At 44.0% G+C, this 16139-nt stretch overlaps 1 protein-coding gene across 1 annotated transcript in view; it reads left to right on the forward strand.

The window, feature by feature from the left end:
• The first annotated feature begins 4595 nt into the window (after positions 1 to 4595).
• The window catches only part of CCDC85C (coiled-coil domain containing 85C), a 121013-nt gene continuing 109469 nt past the window's right edge, over positions 4596 to 16139 (forward strand). The window contains exon 1 of the mRNA XM_056547287.1: positions 4596 to 5577. Coding sequence (XP_056403262.1) covers positions 4842 to 5577 — 736 coding nt within the window. The 5' untranslated portion in view covers positions 4596 to 4841. The remainder of the gene's footprint in view (positions 5578 to 16139) is intronic.

Below are 16139 nucleotides of genomic sequence, written 5' to 3' on the forward strand. Positions count from 1 at the left end.
GTTCTGCCGTCCACATAATGGCGTCTTTTGGAGGAGCATCTGACATACACGTCACCCTGCTTTCTCCGTAGCGTTACGCTGGGCGCAGTGGAGTGTGTGTCACATGCTCCTCCATAAGACACCATAATGCGGACGGCAGAAGGGGCTGCGGCAGTGATACGAACAGGAGAATGGGGCAGCGGAGCACTCCAGCAGTTATCAGATTTGGTATCGAAGACATTAGACGAGTCCCCAATACCATGCAGATACCTGGTATCGGCCCCGATACCGATACTAGTATCGGTATCGGGACATCCCTAAAAAATATTATATGTTACTCGGTACCTAATCCTGATCACGTCATTTTTTATGTTATTAGCACCTATATTTTTCTCAGAAAGAACTTCTATCTGTTGCTCATTTGGTTTTTCATCCTGTGCTTTGGAAGGGCTGTGTTCTTAACTCTGCATGACTCATCTTCTTCCCTGAGTCTGCTGTGCTGTGCAGGGTGTCTTCATCCAATCACTGCAGGCTGCTCTGTAACCCCTCCCTCTGTGTTTCCATGCTGCTGTTTGATAGGACAGGAGTGAGCACAGAGGAGTAGTAGTCCCGCCCTCACTTACTGAACTTTGTCTCAGCCTGTGCTTCAGCTGGGACAAAGATGATGCTTCAGCTAGACTGGAGTATGTTCCTTATGCAATGGGGACCCCTAGTGGTCTGTTTTTATAAGCCATGATTTCTATAAAAAGGAGATACATTTTCTTTATTTTTTTTTTATGAAGTATATTAGAAAGAATAATGTTTTGCCGAGATGTACAACAACTAAAAAGTTTTAGAATCTGACAGCGCCTATTTAATTTAAAAAAAATTGTCACATTATAAATTACACTTTTTTTTATGGCGCGATTTGCAATAAAATTGTAACGCATTTTGCTAAGTGAGCCTTGTAAATATTGAGAAGATTGCTGGTTATAGATGGCACTAGAGGCACTGCCGCTACCTCTGCACCACCACTGGATGGCGCTCATTCTGGCACACAAAACAATTCACTGCCATTACTGTTTCCACCATTGTGCCCCAACACAATGGGTGTGTACTCGATGTCAACACTAGATGTCACTGTTTCCTCAGACAGTTGTTATTGTTACATTGTATCCATAGGAAATTTGGGGGAATTTCACCATGTATATCAGTGTTTTCCAAACAGTGTGCCTCCAGCTGTTGCAAAACATCAACTCCCAGCATGCCCGGACAGCCGTTGGCTGTCCGGGCATGCTGGGAGTTGTAGTTTTGCAACAGCTGGAGGTACTCTGCACAGCTGGAGGCACTTTCTTCTCACAGTGGCTCCCTCTGGGAATGTTCCATCAAGGCACCTTCTAAGCCAATATATAAAATTTTAAATAATTCTAATTTATAAGCCACAAATCCCCGGACGGTGATAACATTGTGTTGGAATAAGCTCTATCTGCAATGGGTTTTAACTTCAGAGAAGAAAGCCCAGGTGGCCAGAGGAGAGCTGCAGAAATAAAAGCGACTTCATGTTATCTTTCCTGCTGGGGGGATGAGAGAAGACCCCCCCCCCCCCCCACCGAACATCAATTCAGACTTCACAAAGAACTCACATGAAGGCGCAATTCACCACAAACTGATGGAATGTGCAACCAACCCTCACAGGCCCTAGAGGGGGAAACAAAATACTGAAAGTTGTAGAACCTTCTTTATTCTCTATCTATCTCATATCTATCTATCTATCTCATATCTATCTATCTCATATCTATCTATCTATCTCATATCTATCTATCTATCTATCTCATATCTATCTATCTCATATCTATCTATCCATCTCTATCTATCTATCTCTCTATCTATCTCATATCTATCTATCTATCTCATATCTATCTATCTATCTCATATCTATCTATCTATCTATCTATCTCATATCTATCTATCTATCTCATATCTATCTATCTATCTCATATCTATCTATCTATCTCATATCTATCTATCTCATATCTATCTATCTATCTCATATCTATCTCATATCTATCTATCTCATATCTATCTATCTCATATCTATCTATCTATCTCATATCTATCTATCTCATATCTATCTCATATCTATCTATCTCATATCTATCTATCTATCTCATATCTATCTATCTATCTATCTCATATCTATCTATCTCATATCTATCTATCTATCTATCTCATATCTATCTATCTATCTATCTATCTATCTATCTCTTATCTATCTATCTATCTATCTCTTATCTATCCATCTATCTAATATCTATCTATCTATCTCATATCTATCTAATATCTATCTATCTATCTATCTATCTATCTCATATCTATCTAATTATCTATCTATCTATCTCATATCTATCTATCTATCTCATATCTATCTATCTATCTATCTATCTATCTATCTATCTATCTATCTATAATCTATCTAGAATTCCAAAAAAGCAGCACATCCGCCAGTAAAGTAGTACAAATTAAGAGGTGCAGCAGTCATAGGAGGCTTGGTTGGGATCTCCAACTTCAATAAAAAAAAAAGACATAACCGCAGCACACAAAAAGTATCTTAGTGCAAAAAAAGTCAAATTTATTCCATCTTCACTACCTCTGCTTGCTCCTCACTACCTCTGCTTGCTCTCCTCACTACCTCTGCTTGCTCTCCTCACTACCTCTATTTGCTCTACTCACTACCTCTGCCTGCTTTCCTCACTACCTCTGCTTGTTCTCCTCAATACCTCTGCTTGCTCTCCTCACTACCTCTGCTTGCTTTCCTCACTACCTCTGCTTGCTCTCCTCACTACCTCTTCTTGCTCTCCTCAATACCTCTGCTTGCTCTCCTCACTACCTGTTTGCTCTCCTCACTACCTCTTCTTGCTTTCTTCACTACCTCTGCTTGCTCTTCTCACTACCTCTGCTTGCTCTTCTCACTACCTCTGCTTGCTCTTCTCACTACCTCTGCTTGCTCTCATCACTAACTCTGTTTGCTCTCCTCACTACCTCTTCTTGCTCTCCTCAATACCTCTGCTTGCTTTCCTCACTACCTAGGCTTGCTCTCCCCACTAGCACTGCTTGCTTTAATCACTACCTCTTCTTGCTCTCCTCATTACCTCTGCTTGCTCTCCTCACTACCTCTGCTTGCTCTCCTCACTATCTCTGCTTGCTCTCCTCACTATCTCTGCTTGCTCTCCTCACTACCTCTGCTTGCTCTTCTCATTACCTCTTCTTGCTCTCCTCACTATCTCTGCTTGCTCTCCTCATTACCTCTTCTTGCTCTCCTCACTATCTCTGCTTGCTCTCCTCACTACCTCTGCTTGCTATCCTCGTTACCTCTTCTTGCTCTCCTCACTATCTCTGCTTGCTCTCCTCACTATCTCTGCTTGCTCTCCTCATTACCTCTTCTTGCTCTCCTCACAACCTCTGCTTGCTATCCTCATTACCTCTTCTTGCTCTCCTCACTATCTCTGCTTGCTCTCCTCGCTACCTCTGCTTGCTCTCCTCGCTACCTCTGCTTGCTCTCCTCATTACCTCTGCTTGCTCTCCTCATTACCTCTTCTTGCTCTCCTCACTATCTCTGCTTGCTCTCCTCACTACCTCTGCTTGCTCTCCTCACTACCTCTGCTTGCTCTCCTCGCTACCTCTGCTTGCTCTCCTCACTATCTCTGCTTGCTCTCCTCATTACCTCTTCTTGCTCTCCTCACTATCTCTGCTTGCTCTCCTCGCTACCTCTGCTTGCTCTCCTCGCTACCTCTTCTTGCTATCCTCATTACCTCTTCTTGCTCTTCTCACTACCTCTGCTTGCTCTCCTCACTATCTCTGCTTGCTCTCCTCGCTACCTCTGCTTGCTCTCCTCGCTACCTCTGCTTGCTCTCCTCACTACCCCTGCTTGCTCTCCTCACTACCTCTGCTTGCTATCCTCATTACCTCTTCTTGCTCTCCTCGCTACCTCTGCTTGCTCTCCTCACTACCTCTGCTTGCTATCCTCATTACCTCTTCTTGCTCTCCTCGCTACCTCTGCTTGCTCTCATCGCTACCTCTGTTTGCTCTCCTCACTACCTCTTCTTGCTCTCCTCAATACCTCTGCTTGCTATCCTCATTACCTCTTCTTGCTCTCCTCACTATCTCTGCTTGCTCTCCTCACTACCTCTGCTTGCTCTCCTCATTACCTCTTCTTGCTCTCCTCACTATCTCTGCTTGCTCTCCTCACTATCTCTGCTTGCTCTCCTCGCTACCTCTGTTTGCTCTCCTCGCTACCTCTTCTTGCTCTCCTCAATACCTCTGCTTGCTATCCTCATTACCTCTTCTTGCTCTCCTCATTACCTCTTCTTGCTCTCCTCATTACCTCTTCTTGCTCTCCTCACTATCTCTGCTTGCTCTCCTCACTACCTCTGCTTGCTCTCCTCGCTATCTCTGCTTGCTCTCCTCGCTACCTCTGCTTGCTCCCGCCAGGTTATGTTCGAATCAGGCTCAAAGCGTTGACCTAGTTTGAATGGTCGTTGTCACTCTTCGCGCTTGTCAATAAAGCTGGCTCGATTCGAATACAAAGTGAGAAAAAAAAAACCACCCCATGCAGCAGCATCAGGCAGCAGTGAGTGGAGGACAGGACGGGGGGAGGGGGCGGCGGCTTCTCTGGAGACTGAGCTCGAGCCCGGACCATCACACCGCGGAGCTATGACTGGATGACGGCTCTGCATCTCTGGACTCCGCCGGACCGCACCGTACTGCGCCGTATTCCTCAGCACATGTTCACACTGTGCACCATGGGGGATGCCGGGACCTGCTTTGGGATGGTAGTCTGACTGAATTCTCATCCCCCTTCTCTATTGCACATCCCAAGATCTGTCATGGCCAAGCTTCCCCCAGGAGCAGGATCTGCCGCGGACCTGGACAAGATCCCAGACGAGGAGCTCCTCAGGTGGAGTAAGGAGGACCTGATCAAGATGGTGAGGAGAGTGGAGCTGGAGAAGATGAGTGTGATGGTGGAGCATGGCAACCTGATGAAGGATGTGAACAGGAGGCTGCAGCTTCATCTCCATGAGATCCGGGGGCTGAAGGAGGTCAATCAGAAGCTGCAGAATGACAACCAGGAGCTCAGGGAACTCTGCTGCTTCCTGGATGATGATCGGCAGAAGGGCAAGAAGCTGTCCAGGGAATGGCAGAGGTTTGGGAGGCACACCGCCAGTGCCATGTGGAAGGATGTGGGGTCCTACCAGCAAAAACTCAAGGACCTGGAGACCAAGCAGGAGGCACTGATCAGGGACAACTTGGAGCTCAAGGAGATAGTCCTCATGTTGGATGAGGAGAGGAATGGCGCTGGTTCTAGGAGCTCCATCGATAGCCAAAACAGTTTGACCAACCTCAATGGGGGCTCTGGGGCAAGGGATGTAGGGGATGGCAGCAGTACGTCCAGTACCGGCAGCGCGGGCAGTCCAGATCACCATCACCACAACCCCCATCATCCTCCTCCTCATCATCATCACCCCCCCAAACCGGTGGAGAATAAAGGGGGCACCATCAGGAGATCAGCAGATGACCTCTCCACCCTACCGCACCATAGAAGTATTCCTAATGGGCTGAATGGTAAGTCAATAATGCAGTGTTTTCCCAACCAGGGTGCCTCCAGCTGTTGCAAAACAGGAATGGCGCTGGTTCTAGGAGCTCCATCGATAGCCGAAACAGTTTGACCAACCTCAATGGGGGCTCTGGGGCAAGGGATGTAGGGGATGGCAGCAGTACATCCAGTACCGGCAGCGCGGGCAGTCCAGATCACCACAACCCCCATCATCCTCACCCCCCCAAATCGGTGGAGAATAAAGGGGGCACTATCAGGAGATCAGCAGATCACCTCTCCACCCTAGCGCCCCATAGAAGTATTTCTAATGGGCTGAATGGTAAGTCCCTAATGCAGTGTTTCCCAACCAGGGTGCCTCCAGCTGTTGCAAAACTACAACTCTCAGCATACCTGGACAGCCAAAGGCTACTACCTAGCTCTCCTAGACTCCTGAATGGCCTATCAGACTGGACCCTGATTTGGAAGTGCAGTGTTTCCCAACCAGGGTGCCTCCAGCTATTGCTAAACTACAACCCCCAGCATGCCTGGACAGCCGTTGGCTGTCCAGGCATGCTGGGAGTTGTAGTTTTGCAACAGCTGTGAGGTGACTGACACGCGTATTAGCCATGGCAATGCCGGGTCCCCGTAAAAGGAGATTGCGAGGGGTCCCAGTGGTCGGACCCCTGCGATCAGACCCAAATCCCTCCCCTGATCCTGCGGATTGTAGTTTTGCAACAGCTGGAGGCACCCTGGTTGGGAAGCAATGCCCTAATGTTCCTATTCAGAGAATCGAGATGCGGCGATTGTGTTCACAGATCCGGGTTTGAAGGATTTCAGAAACTAAGAGGGAGATTTATCAAAACCCGTACAGAGGAAAAAGTAGCTGAGTTGCCAATAGCAACCAATCAGATCGCTTCTTTCATTTTTGAAAAGGCCTCCGAGAAATGAAAGAAGCGATCTGATTGGTTGCTATGGGCAACTTTTCCTCTGAACAGGTTTTGATAAATCTCCCCCTAAGAAGGGAATTGTTCTACATCTTGGTCTTCAGAAATTTCGTGAAAACTTTTGAACGGTGGAGATATGTAAAATAGTCAACACCTGAGACTTGTATTGTAGAATTTAAAGGGGTATTCCAGGAAAAAACTTATATATATGTATATATTATATCAACTGGCTCCAGAAAGTTGAACAGATTTGTTAATTACTTCTATTAAAAAAAAAAAAAAAAAAAAAAATCTCTTAATCCTTCCAATAATTATCAGCTGCTGAAGTTGAGTTGTTGTTTTCTGTCTGGCAACAGTGCTCTCTGCTGACATCTCTGCTTGTCTCGGGAACTGCAGAGTAGAAGAGGTTTATTATGGGGATTTGCTTCTACTCTGGACAGTTCCCGAGACAGGTGTCATCAGAGAGCACTTAGACTGAAAAGAACAACTCAACTTCAGCAGCTCATAACTACTGAAAGGATTAATATTTTTGTAATAGAAGTAATTTACTAATATATATATATATTTTTATTGTTTTTCCTTTTAATTGGGTCTGCTGGGAGTTGTAGTTTTGTAAAAGCTGGAAAGTTACAGGTTGGAGACCACTGATATCCGTGTTTTCTCTAGTATATTCTATATCCGGACATGCTGGGAGTTATAGTTTCGCAACAACAAAAGAGTCACAATTGGAGACAACTGATATAAGTAATGCTTCTCTTATCATTGGATCTAATAATGCTGGAGTTGTAGTTTTGCAACAGCTGGAGAGTCACAGGTTGGAAACCACTGATATACATGATGTTTCTCTTATTATTCTTTGTCCAGGTATGCTGGGAGTTGTAGTTTTGCAACAGCTGGAGACACATTGATGGAAAACACTGCTTTATAGCACTTGTAAAGTATCTATTATCATGTTAATTCTGGTCTGGCGTTAGTGTTTATATAGCTACACCCTAGGAATGGAGAACTACCAAGAATTTCCCTTGACCTTCTCTTTGCGTTACTATATGACCCCACAAGTATTCGACGAGTTTGACATTGTTGGACCTTGAAGATGAAAGGATGTTGTCCAAATGTGGGAGATGCTACATTGTGTTATTGGACATTAGCTTTGTGTGTGTGTGTGTGTGTGTGTGTGTGTGTGCGGTAAATGTTACATTGTGGCATTGGACCATTAGCTTTGTGTGTGTGGTAAATGTTACACTGTATCATTGAACCATTAGTTTTGTGTGTGTGTGTGTGTGTGTGTGTGTGGTAAATGTTACATTGTGTCATTGGACCATTAGCTTTGTGTGTGTGTGTGTCTGTGGTAAATGTTACATTGTGTCATTGGACCATTAGCTTTGTGTGTGTGTGTGGTACATGTTACATTGTATCATTGGACCGTTAGCTTTGTGTGTGTGGTTCATGTTACATTATTTAATTGGACCATTAGCTTTGTGTGTGTGTGGTACGTGTTACATTGTATCATTGGACCGTTAGCTTTGTGTGTGGTAAATGTTACTTTGTGTTATTGGACCGTTAGCTGTGTGTGTGTGTGTGTGGTAAATGTTACATTGTATCATTCGACATTAGCTTTGTGTGTGTGTGTGGTAAATGTTACATTGTGTTATTGGACATTAGCTTTGTGTGTATGGTAAATGTTACACTGTATCATTGAACCATTAGTTTTGTGTGTGTGTGTGTGTGTGTGTCTGTGGTAAATGTTACATTGTGTCATTGGACCATTAGCTTTGTGTGTGTGGTACATGTTACATTGTATCATTGGACCGTTAGCTTTGTGTGTGGTAAATGTTACTTTGTGTTATTGGACATTAGCTTTGTGTGTGTGGTAAATGTTATATTGTATCATTCGACATTAGCTTTGTGTGTGTGTGTGGTAAATGTTACATTGTGTTATTGGACATTAGCTTTGTGTGTGTGTGGTAAATGTTACATTGTATTATTGGACCGTTAGCTTTGTGTGTGTGTGTGTGGTAAATGTTACATTGTATTATTGGACATTAGCTTTGTGTGTGTGTGGTAAATGTTACATTGTATCATCGGACCGTTAGCTTTGTGTGTGTGTGTGTGTGGTAAATGTTACATTGTATTATTGGACATTAGCTTTGTGTGTGTGGTAAATGTTACATTGTGTTATTGGACATTAGCTTTGTGTGTGTGTGTGTGTGGTAAATGTTACATTGTATTATTGGACATTAGCTTTGTGTGTGTGGTAAATGTTACATTGTGTTATTGGACATTAGCTTTGTGTGTGTGTGGTAAATGTTACATTGTATCATCGGACCGTTAGCTTTGTGTGTGTATGTGGTAAATGTTACATTGTATTATTGGACATTAGCTTTGTGTGTGTGGTAAATGTTACATTGTGTTATTGGACATTAGCTTTGTGTGTGTGTGTGTGTGGTAAATGTTACATTGTGTTATTGGACATTAGCTTTGTGTGTGTGTGTGTGTGTGGTAAATGTTACATTGTGTTATTGGACATTAGCTTTGTGTGTGTGGTAAATGTTACATTTGATCAATAACAGGAAGTAGGATACCTAAATAAAACAGGTGATAAGTGGGAAGGTCCTGGAAGTTGTCCAGCCAGGGTGACCTGTCCATAGATTTATGAGAATGATCCGTAAATCGGTCATAGAAGAAGAATGTCGCACCCATGATCCGGCTCGCGTACAATTCTAATTACACTTCTGCAGGAGGATAACCATGGTGACGATAGGATTTAGGGAGGAGATCATGTGGTGCTCACGGCTTAGTCAATCCAAACTTGGAGTCGGGGTGAAGTTTTTCGTTCATTGACGTCAACGCAGATGACTTCCAAAATTCAGGAGTCGGCAGGGTATTTTTTAACATGTGTTTTGTATCCAGGAATGTGGTTAACTATTGACTTTCCTAGAAGTGTTACGGTAGGGGGCGCTCTACGTTGGGAGGGGGAGGCACATCATCAGGACAAAGTCAATGGCCGCCTCTTTGTCTTTCTTTTATGAGAGCTAAAGGGGCACGAAGAACGCTGGTTGGGGAGGGTCACAACTGACTGATGATGGTTGCGACGGCCCATAATGCCCGGTGATTGTTACAGGGAAGAAGCCTCGGTTCTCTTGGGCGTCATGCTTCTTCTGTTTCCATAGTCTTCCTTTTACTCAGAGTGAAGCCCCATTGATCGCTCAGGAAACCCTACGGGTGTGTTCACACGTTCAGGTTTTGGAAAACGTATCATCGGATCATAAACTAAGGACATGTATAAAGGCTGAAGTGAGATTTCTCCTTCTATTAAAGGATAACTCCGGGATGTACAACTTATCCTAAGGATAGGGGATAAGTGTCAGATTGCGGGGGTCCGACCGCTGGGCCCCACCGCGATCTCCCGAACGGAGCCCCGGTAGGGGCTCCGTTCGGGAGATCGTGGGGGGCCCCAGCGGTCGGACCCACTGCGATCTAAAACTTATCCCCTATCCATAGAGTAGGGGTTTAGTTGTACATCCCGGAGTTATCCTTTAACTTCGTGTTTAAAGGGGTATTCCAGATTTTTTTATTTGACTATGCTACAGGGGCTGTAAAGTTAGTATAGTGTCTGTACCTGTGTTTCATGGTGGTCTCGCAATTCTTCTGTGATTTCCCCCCCCCCCCCCCCCAATATTTATTTTTGACCCGCATACAAAATTACTCAGATCTCAGGTTTTTTCCAGGTTTCAGTGCGGCCGAGACATGACATCACTAGTCAGGTGTGCAAAGGGAGCCTGTCCTGCTTCAATGGGTGGAGCGACTGCTGGGTGGGAGAGAGAGATCATTCTGCAACTAATTGTATTTTTGCAACAGCTTGTAGGCACCCTGATTAAAAAAAACACTGGTCTTTTGAATGGAATGCAGCTCATTTGTGGGGTGGGGTGGCCGATGTGTGGGAGGAAGGAAAGTGACCTCACACTTACAAACAAGGAACTATGGGATTTGTAGTTTGAGAGAACGGAATCCAACAACAAAAAAAAAAGCCACAGCGTTGTGGTAATCTGACAATTCTTCTGTGATTTTCACCCCAATATTTATTTTTACCAGCATACAAAATGACTGTTGTCTCAGATTTTTCCCAGGTTGCAATGCGGCCGAGACCTGACATCACTAGTCAGCTGATGACAGGGAGCCTGTCTGCTTCAATGGGTGGAGCAATCGCTTGGTGGGAGAGAGATCAATCTGCAACTAATGCAACAGCTGTAGGCACCCTGATTGAAAACCACAGGTCTTTTGAATGGATGCAGCTCATTTATGTTTCAATGGGTGGGGTGGCTGATGTGTGGGAGGGAGGAAAATGGAATTATGGGATTTGTAGGCAAAGAAGGAAAAACTCAAACAGGAAATACCTGTTCTCAAAAGCTATCCACAGTGTTATGGTAATCTCACAACATAGCCATTTAGCCCCAAGACAAGCGCAGATCCTTCCTAAGCATGTCCATTACTGTCTGCCAGGTACGTACTAAAATCACCTTATGGTGGAGAACTCCTTTAACTTTGGATTCAAAAATTGCATCTAAAATCCTGAACATGTGAACACGCCCTACAAGGCTTATTGAAGGCAATAGTGAAGATCATGAATCGAAGACCCCACCGACGACATCAGGATCATCAATGGTCTTTATCCCCTTCGTGCCGTCCAACCCATGGCTCTCCAGCTGTCTTCAAACTACAACTCCCACCATGCCCTGGGGGTTATAATTTTGCAATGCCTTAGAGACACATTGGGAATCCTTGGCGTCATGCTTACCAAAGTGGTAAAGCCGTAAAGGGTTCCTAGCTGTGTCTCTACCAGCCTGTGGCATGAAGACAACAAGGTAGTCACCAGGATTTACATAATGGCAGCTCTACAGGGTCAAAAAAAACTTTAGACTGGAATAGTGATTCTTGAGGGGTAGTGTTTCTTGAGGAGACCACCAGCTCTCGTAGAGAGTCTTTATAGACCAGGCAATGCTCCTTGGGGTGGGGGAGGGGGGTCTTTACTCTGCCCCTAGATATCTTATCCCCTATCCAAAAGATAGGGGATAAGATGTCTGATTATGGGGGTCACACCGCTGGGGACCTCCGCGATCTCTCTGCTTAGAGCATCGGGTGCAGGGCTGGAGAACCAGAGGCTCGTGACGTCACTCCCCCTCCCATAGACTTGCATTGAGGGGGCCTGGCCGAGACGTCATGAGCCTCCGCCCTGCATCGCCAGTCATCCCGCATGGAGCGAAGTTCACTCTGCACTGGATGTCTGGGGTACCGCAGCCAAGATCGCAGGGGTCCTCATCGGCGGGACCCCTGCGATCAGACATCTGATGCCCTATCCTTTTGGATAGGGGATAAGATGCCTAGAGGCAGAGTATATCCATTAAGGGTACGTTCACACGGGCAGATTTTTTTGTGGGTTTTCCGCTCGCCTGTCCGCAGCAGATTTTCCGCGGTGGAATTTATGCTGCAGAAAATCCGCCGCAGTCCGTGTGAACGTACCCTTAAAGGACAACTGCAGCGGAATGACACTTATCCCCAGGATAGGGGATAAGTGTTTGATCGAGGGGGGGTCCGACTGCTGGGACCCCCCTCGATCTCCCTAACGGGGCGCCGGCATTAGCGCCCATGGTGACGTAGCGTCGACCTAGAGGTCGACGGTGACGCCCCGTCTCCTCCCCGTCCCCATACAGTTCTTTGGGGGATGCGGGGAGGCACGAATGCTGCCTCTCCGCCTCTCCCATAGAGATGTATGGAGGAGGCGTGCCGGCTGCAACGTCATGCTGCGGCTGGCACGCCCCAGCACAGGAGAGCCGCGGCCCCGTACAGGAGATCGCCGGGGGCCCCAGCGTTCGGACCCCCCGCGATCAAACACTTATCCCCTATCTTGAGGATAGGGGATAAGTGTTTGTACCGCTGCAGATGTCCTTTAAGAAGGAAGAACACCATCTTTCTGGCACCACCTCCTTTGAGGGAACATTCCCATAAATCAATATCTGACCCATAAAAGAAAGATGGATCCATTGTCGGAGAGCAGAGCAGGAAAACAGCGGGCTGTATCCCGGACTTGTAGCAAGAGGGCAAAAAAGCAGGGGCCTCCAGCTGCTCCAAAACAACAATGCAATTGTTTTAATTGCATTATTTTGGAGCAGCTGGAGGCCCCTGCTTTCTTACTCTCTTCTTGCTATTGAGAAAAAGATGTCAGAATTTATTTGTTTCCGTATTCTCAGAGGTTGTTGTCGGTGACTTGTGGGACGACCTGTGACTTTCCCTGTTTTGTTTGCTCGGTGTCAACACAGATGATATGTAGCGTACAATGTGCGGGCCACACGAGTAAGTAGGGCTCTCGGTGCGGCGTACTCCATGGTGTTACTGTAAATTGACTTAAAGGGGTATTCCGGGAATTTTTTTTTGACTATGCTACAGGGGCTGTAAAGTTAGTGTATGTACCTGTGTGTGTGTGTGACGGTTTTCTCACAATTCTTCTGTGATTTTCACCCCAATATTTATTTTTACCACCATACAAAATGACTGTTGTCTCAGATCTTTCCCAGGTTGCAATGCGTCCGAGACCTGACATCACTAGTCAGCTGATGACAGGGAGCCTGTCTGCTTCAATGGGTGGAGAGAGCAATCTGCAACTAATGCAACAGCTGTAGGCATCCTGATTGAAAACCACAGGTCTTTTGAACGGATGCAGCTCATTTATGTTTTAATGGGTGGGGTGTCTGTGTGGGAAGGAGGGATATAGAATTGTGGGATTTGTAGTAAAAAAAACAAAAAAACAAACAGAAAATAGCAGTTCACAAAAAGCGGGGGGGCACCCATTACGGCACAAAGTTTTCAAGACAGAGCTGCCTTTTTACACGTACAGTCCCCATTTCTATTGCATAATTAGGTTTGCCATTCAACCCCCAAGAAAGATGGGTGACAGCTTCCCCAGCAGGTCTGACACCCAGCTTTCTCAGGAACAGATATCTAACTAAGGAATGGTTGACAACAACTTAAAGGGGGTACTCCGGAGGAAAGGGGGAAAAATGTTTTTAAAATAAGTTTTTAATAGATTTGTAAATTACTTCACTTCTATATAAACATCTTAATCCTTCCAGTACTTATCAGCTGCTGTATGCTCCAGAGGAAATAGTGTAGTTCTTTTCTGTCTGATCACAGTGCTCTCTGCTGACGCCTCTGTCCGTGTCAGGAACTGTCCAGAACAGGAGAGGTTTTCTTTGGGATTTGCTCCTGCTCTGGACAGTTCCTGACACGGACAGAGGTGTCAGCAGAGAGCCCTGTGATCAGACAGAAAAGAACTACACTATTTCCTCTGGAGCATACAGTAGCTGATAAGTACTGGAAGGATTTAAGATTTTTATATAGAAGTAATGTATAAATCTGTTTAACTTTCTGGCACCAGTTGATTTAAAAAAAAATGTATTTTTCCTTTTTGGAGTACCCCTTTTTAATATGGATTTGTGGGAGGAGGGGGGGGGGGGGGGTGAATGTATAGATCCTAAGGGGAAAGTCTTGAATAAGAATTTACATTCACCCCATAGCGTCTTCTCCTTTTGTCCCATGATACATTTGATAGTCCATTGTATCTTCCCTTTCTATTTTTTAGTACGTGTCAAATAAAAATCTTTACAAAAGAGACCGAATTTACCTGCCCGGTCATGTCCCATCTCCGCAGGCTTCTCCTGAATCTCAATGACTATCTGTAGAGGTACCATTACCATTAGGATGTGCGCGGGCTGGATACACACCAGCGGTAAACACACGTCTCCGAAAATGTAGCTGCCATCACCGGAACAAGTTTAGACAGACTGGAGGACACGTTGGGGGGGGAAAAAATACTAAAAATGCAGCTTGAGGTAATTTTTATTTATTTATTTATTTATTTTTATTTTTTTTAAATCAACTGGTGCCAGAAAGTTAAACAGATTTGTAAATTACTTCTCTTAAAAAAAATCTTAATCCTTCCTGTACTTATTAGCTGCTGAATACTACAGTGGAAATTCTTTTCCATTTGAAACACAGAGCTCTCTGCAGACATCACGAGCACAGTGCTCTCTGCTGACATCTCTGTCCATTTTAGGAACTGTCCAGAGTAAAAGGAAATCCCCCAGAGCAAACATATGCTGTTCTGGACAGTTCCTAAAATGGACAGAGGTGTCAGCAGAGAGCACTGTGCTCGTGATGTCAGCAGAGAGCTCTGTGTTTCAAAAAGAAAGAAAAGCTGTAGTATTCAGCAGCTAATAAGTACAGGAAGGATTAAGATTTTTTTTAAGAGAAGTAATTTACAAATCTGTTTAACTTTCTGGCACCAGTTGATTTAAAAAAAATAAATAAAAAAAATTAATAAATATATTATATATTTTATTTTATTTTATTTAATATTATATATATATATATATATATATATATATATATATATATATATATATATATATATATATATATATATATATATATAATATATTTATTAATTTTTTATTTTTTTTTCCACTGGAGTACCCCTTTAACTCTCTTATCTAATCCAGTGTTTCCCAATCAGTGTGCCTCTGGGAGTTGTGGTTTTGCAACAGCTGGAGGTCTACAGTTTGGAGACCACTGCTATAGAAGATTGCACTGACTACTACCCGTTTGGGCACAAATGGCCTCCATTGGAGATCGCAGGTCAGTGTCCAGGTGAGCGGGATTCCTGCAGACAGTAGAGTCTGTGTTGCCAGCGCTGCAGGTGTCATTCCTGGAATCCAGAAAGTCAAGTTTCCTCCATTGTTCCAAGACGTGCATTGTGTTCCTCAAGGAAGTTTTTTTTTTTTTTTCTTCTACTTTTAAAATAAACACAACAATGGCACATTTATACCTGAGCCTCGTAACAAGCTCACATCCCCCTGCCGAATACCGCCATCTACTACTGCCTGCCACACTTGCTTTTTATATGTTGATATGGCTGATAGGATCAGGGAGTTTTGATTTTGTCTTTTTTTCACTGTTTGTCTGAAGACCATTTCCTTTTACGCTTTAGAATAGAGCACAAATGTCAGATCCACTTCCTCCTGTGCCTTTTATTGCCCCCTGCTGAGTACTGTGCTTTATACCAGGGGTGGGCAAGTGACTGGTTATCTGAACATTTCTAACTCCTTTTAGCTGTTATGGACCTGAATGATAAAATACTGTCCATTATGCAAAAGAATATACCGTACGTACTAATATACTGCCTCCCATGTGCAACAATAGAACAATTATAATACTATTAAAATACTGTCTATATATATATATATATATATATATATATATATATATATATATATACTATAATACTGCTCCTTTATACAAGAATATAATTCCTATAATACGGTCTCCTATATACAAGAATATAACTACTATAATACTGCTCCTATATACAAGAATATAACTACTATAATACTGCTCCCTATATACAAGAATATAACTACTATAATACTGCTCCCTATATACAAGAATATAACTACTATAATACTGCCCCTATACACAAGAATATAACTACTATAATACTGCTCCTATATACAAGAATATAATTACTATAATACTTCTCCTACATACAAGAATATAACTACTATAATACTGCCTCCTATATACAAGAATATAACTAC

This window comes from Hyla sarda, chromosome 11 (assembly GCF_029499605.1).
Source record: "Hyla sarda isolate aHylSar1 chromosome 11, aHylSar1.hap1, whole genome shotgun sequence".
In the NCBI taxonomy this organism is placed as follows: domain Eukaryota; kingdom Metazoa; phylum Chordata; class Amphibia; order Anura; family Hylidae; genus Hyla; species Hyla sarda.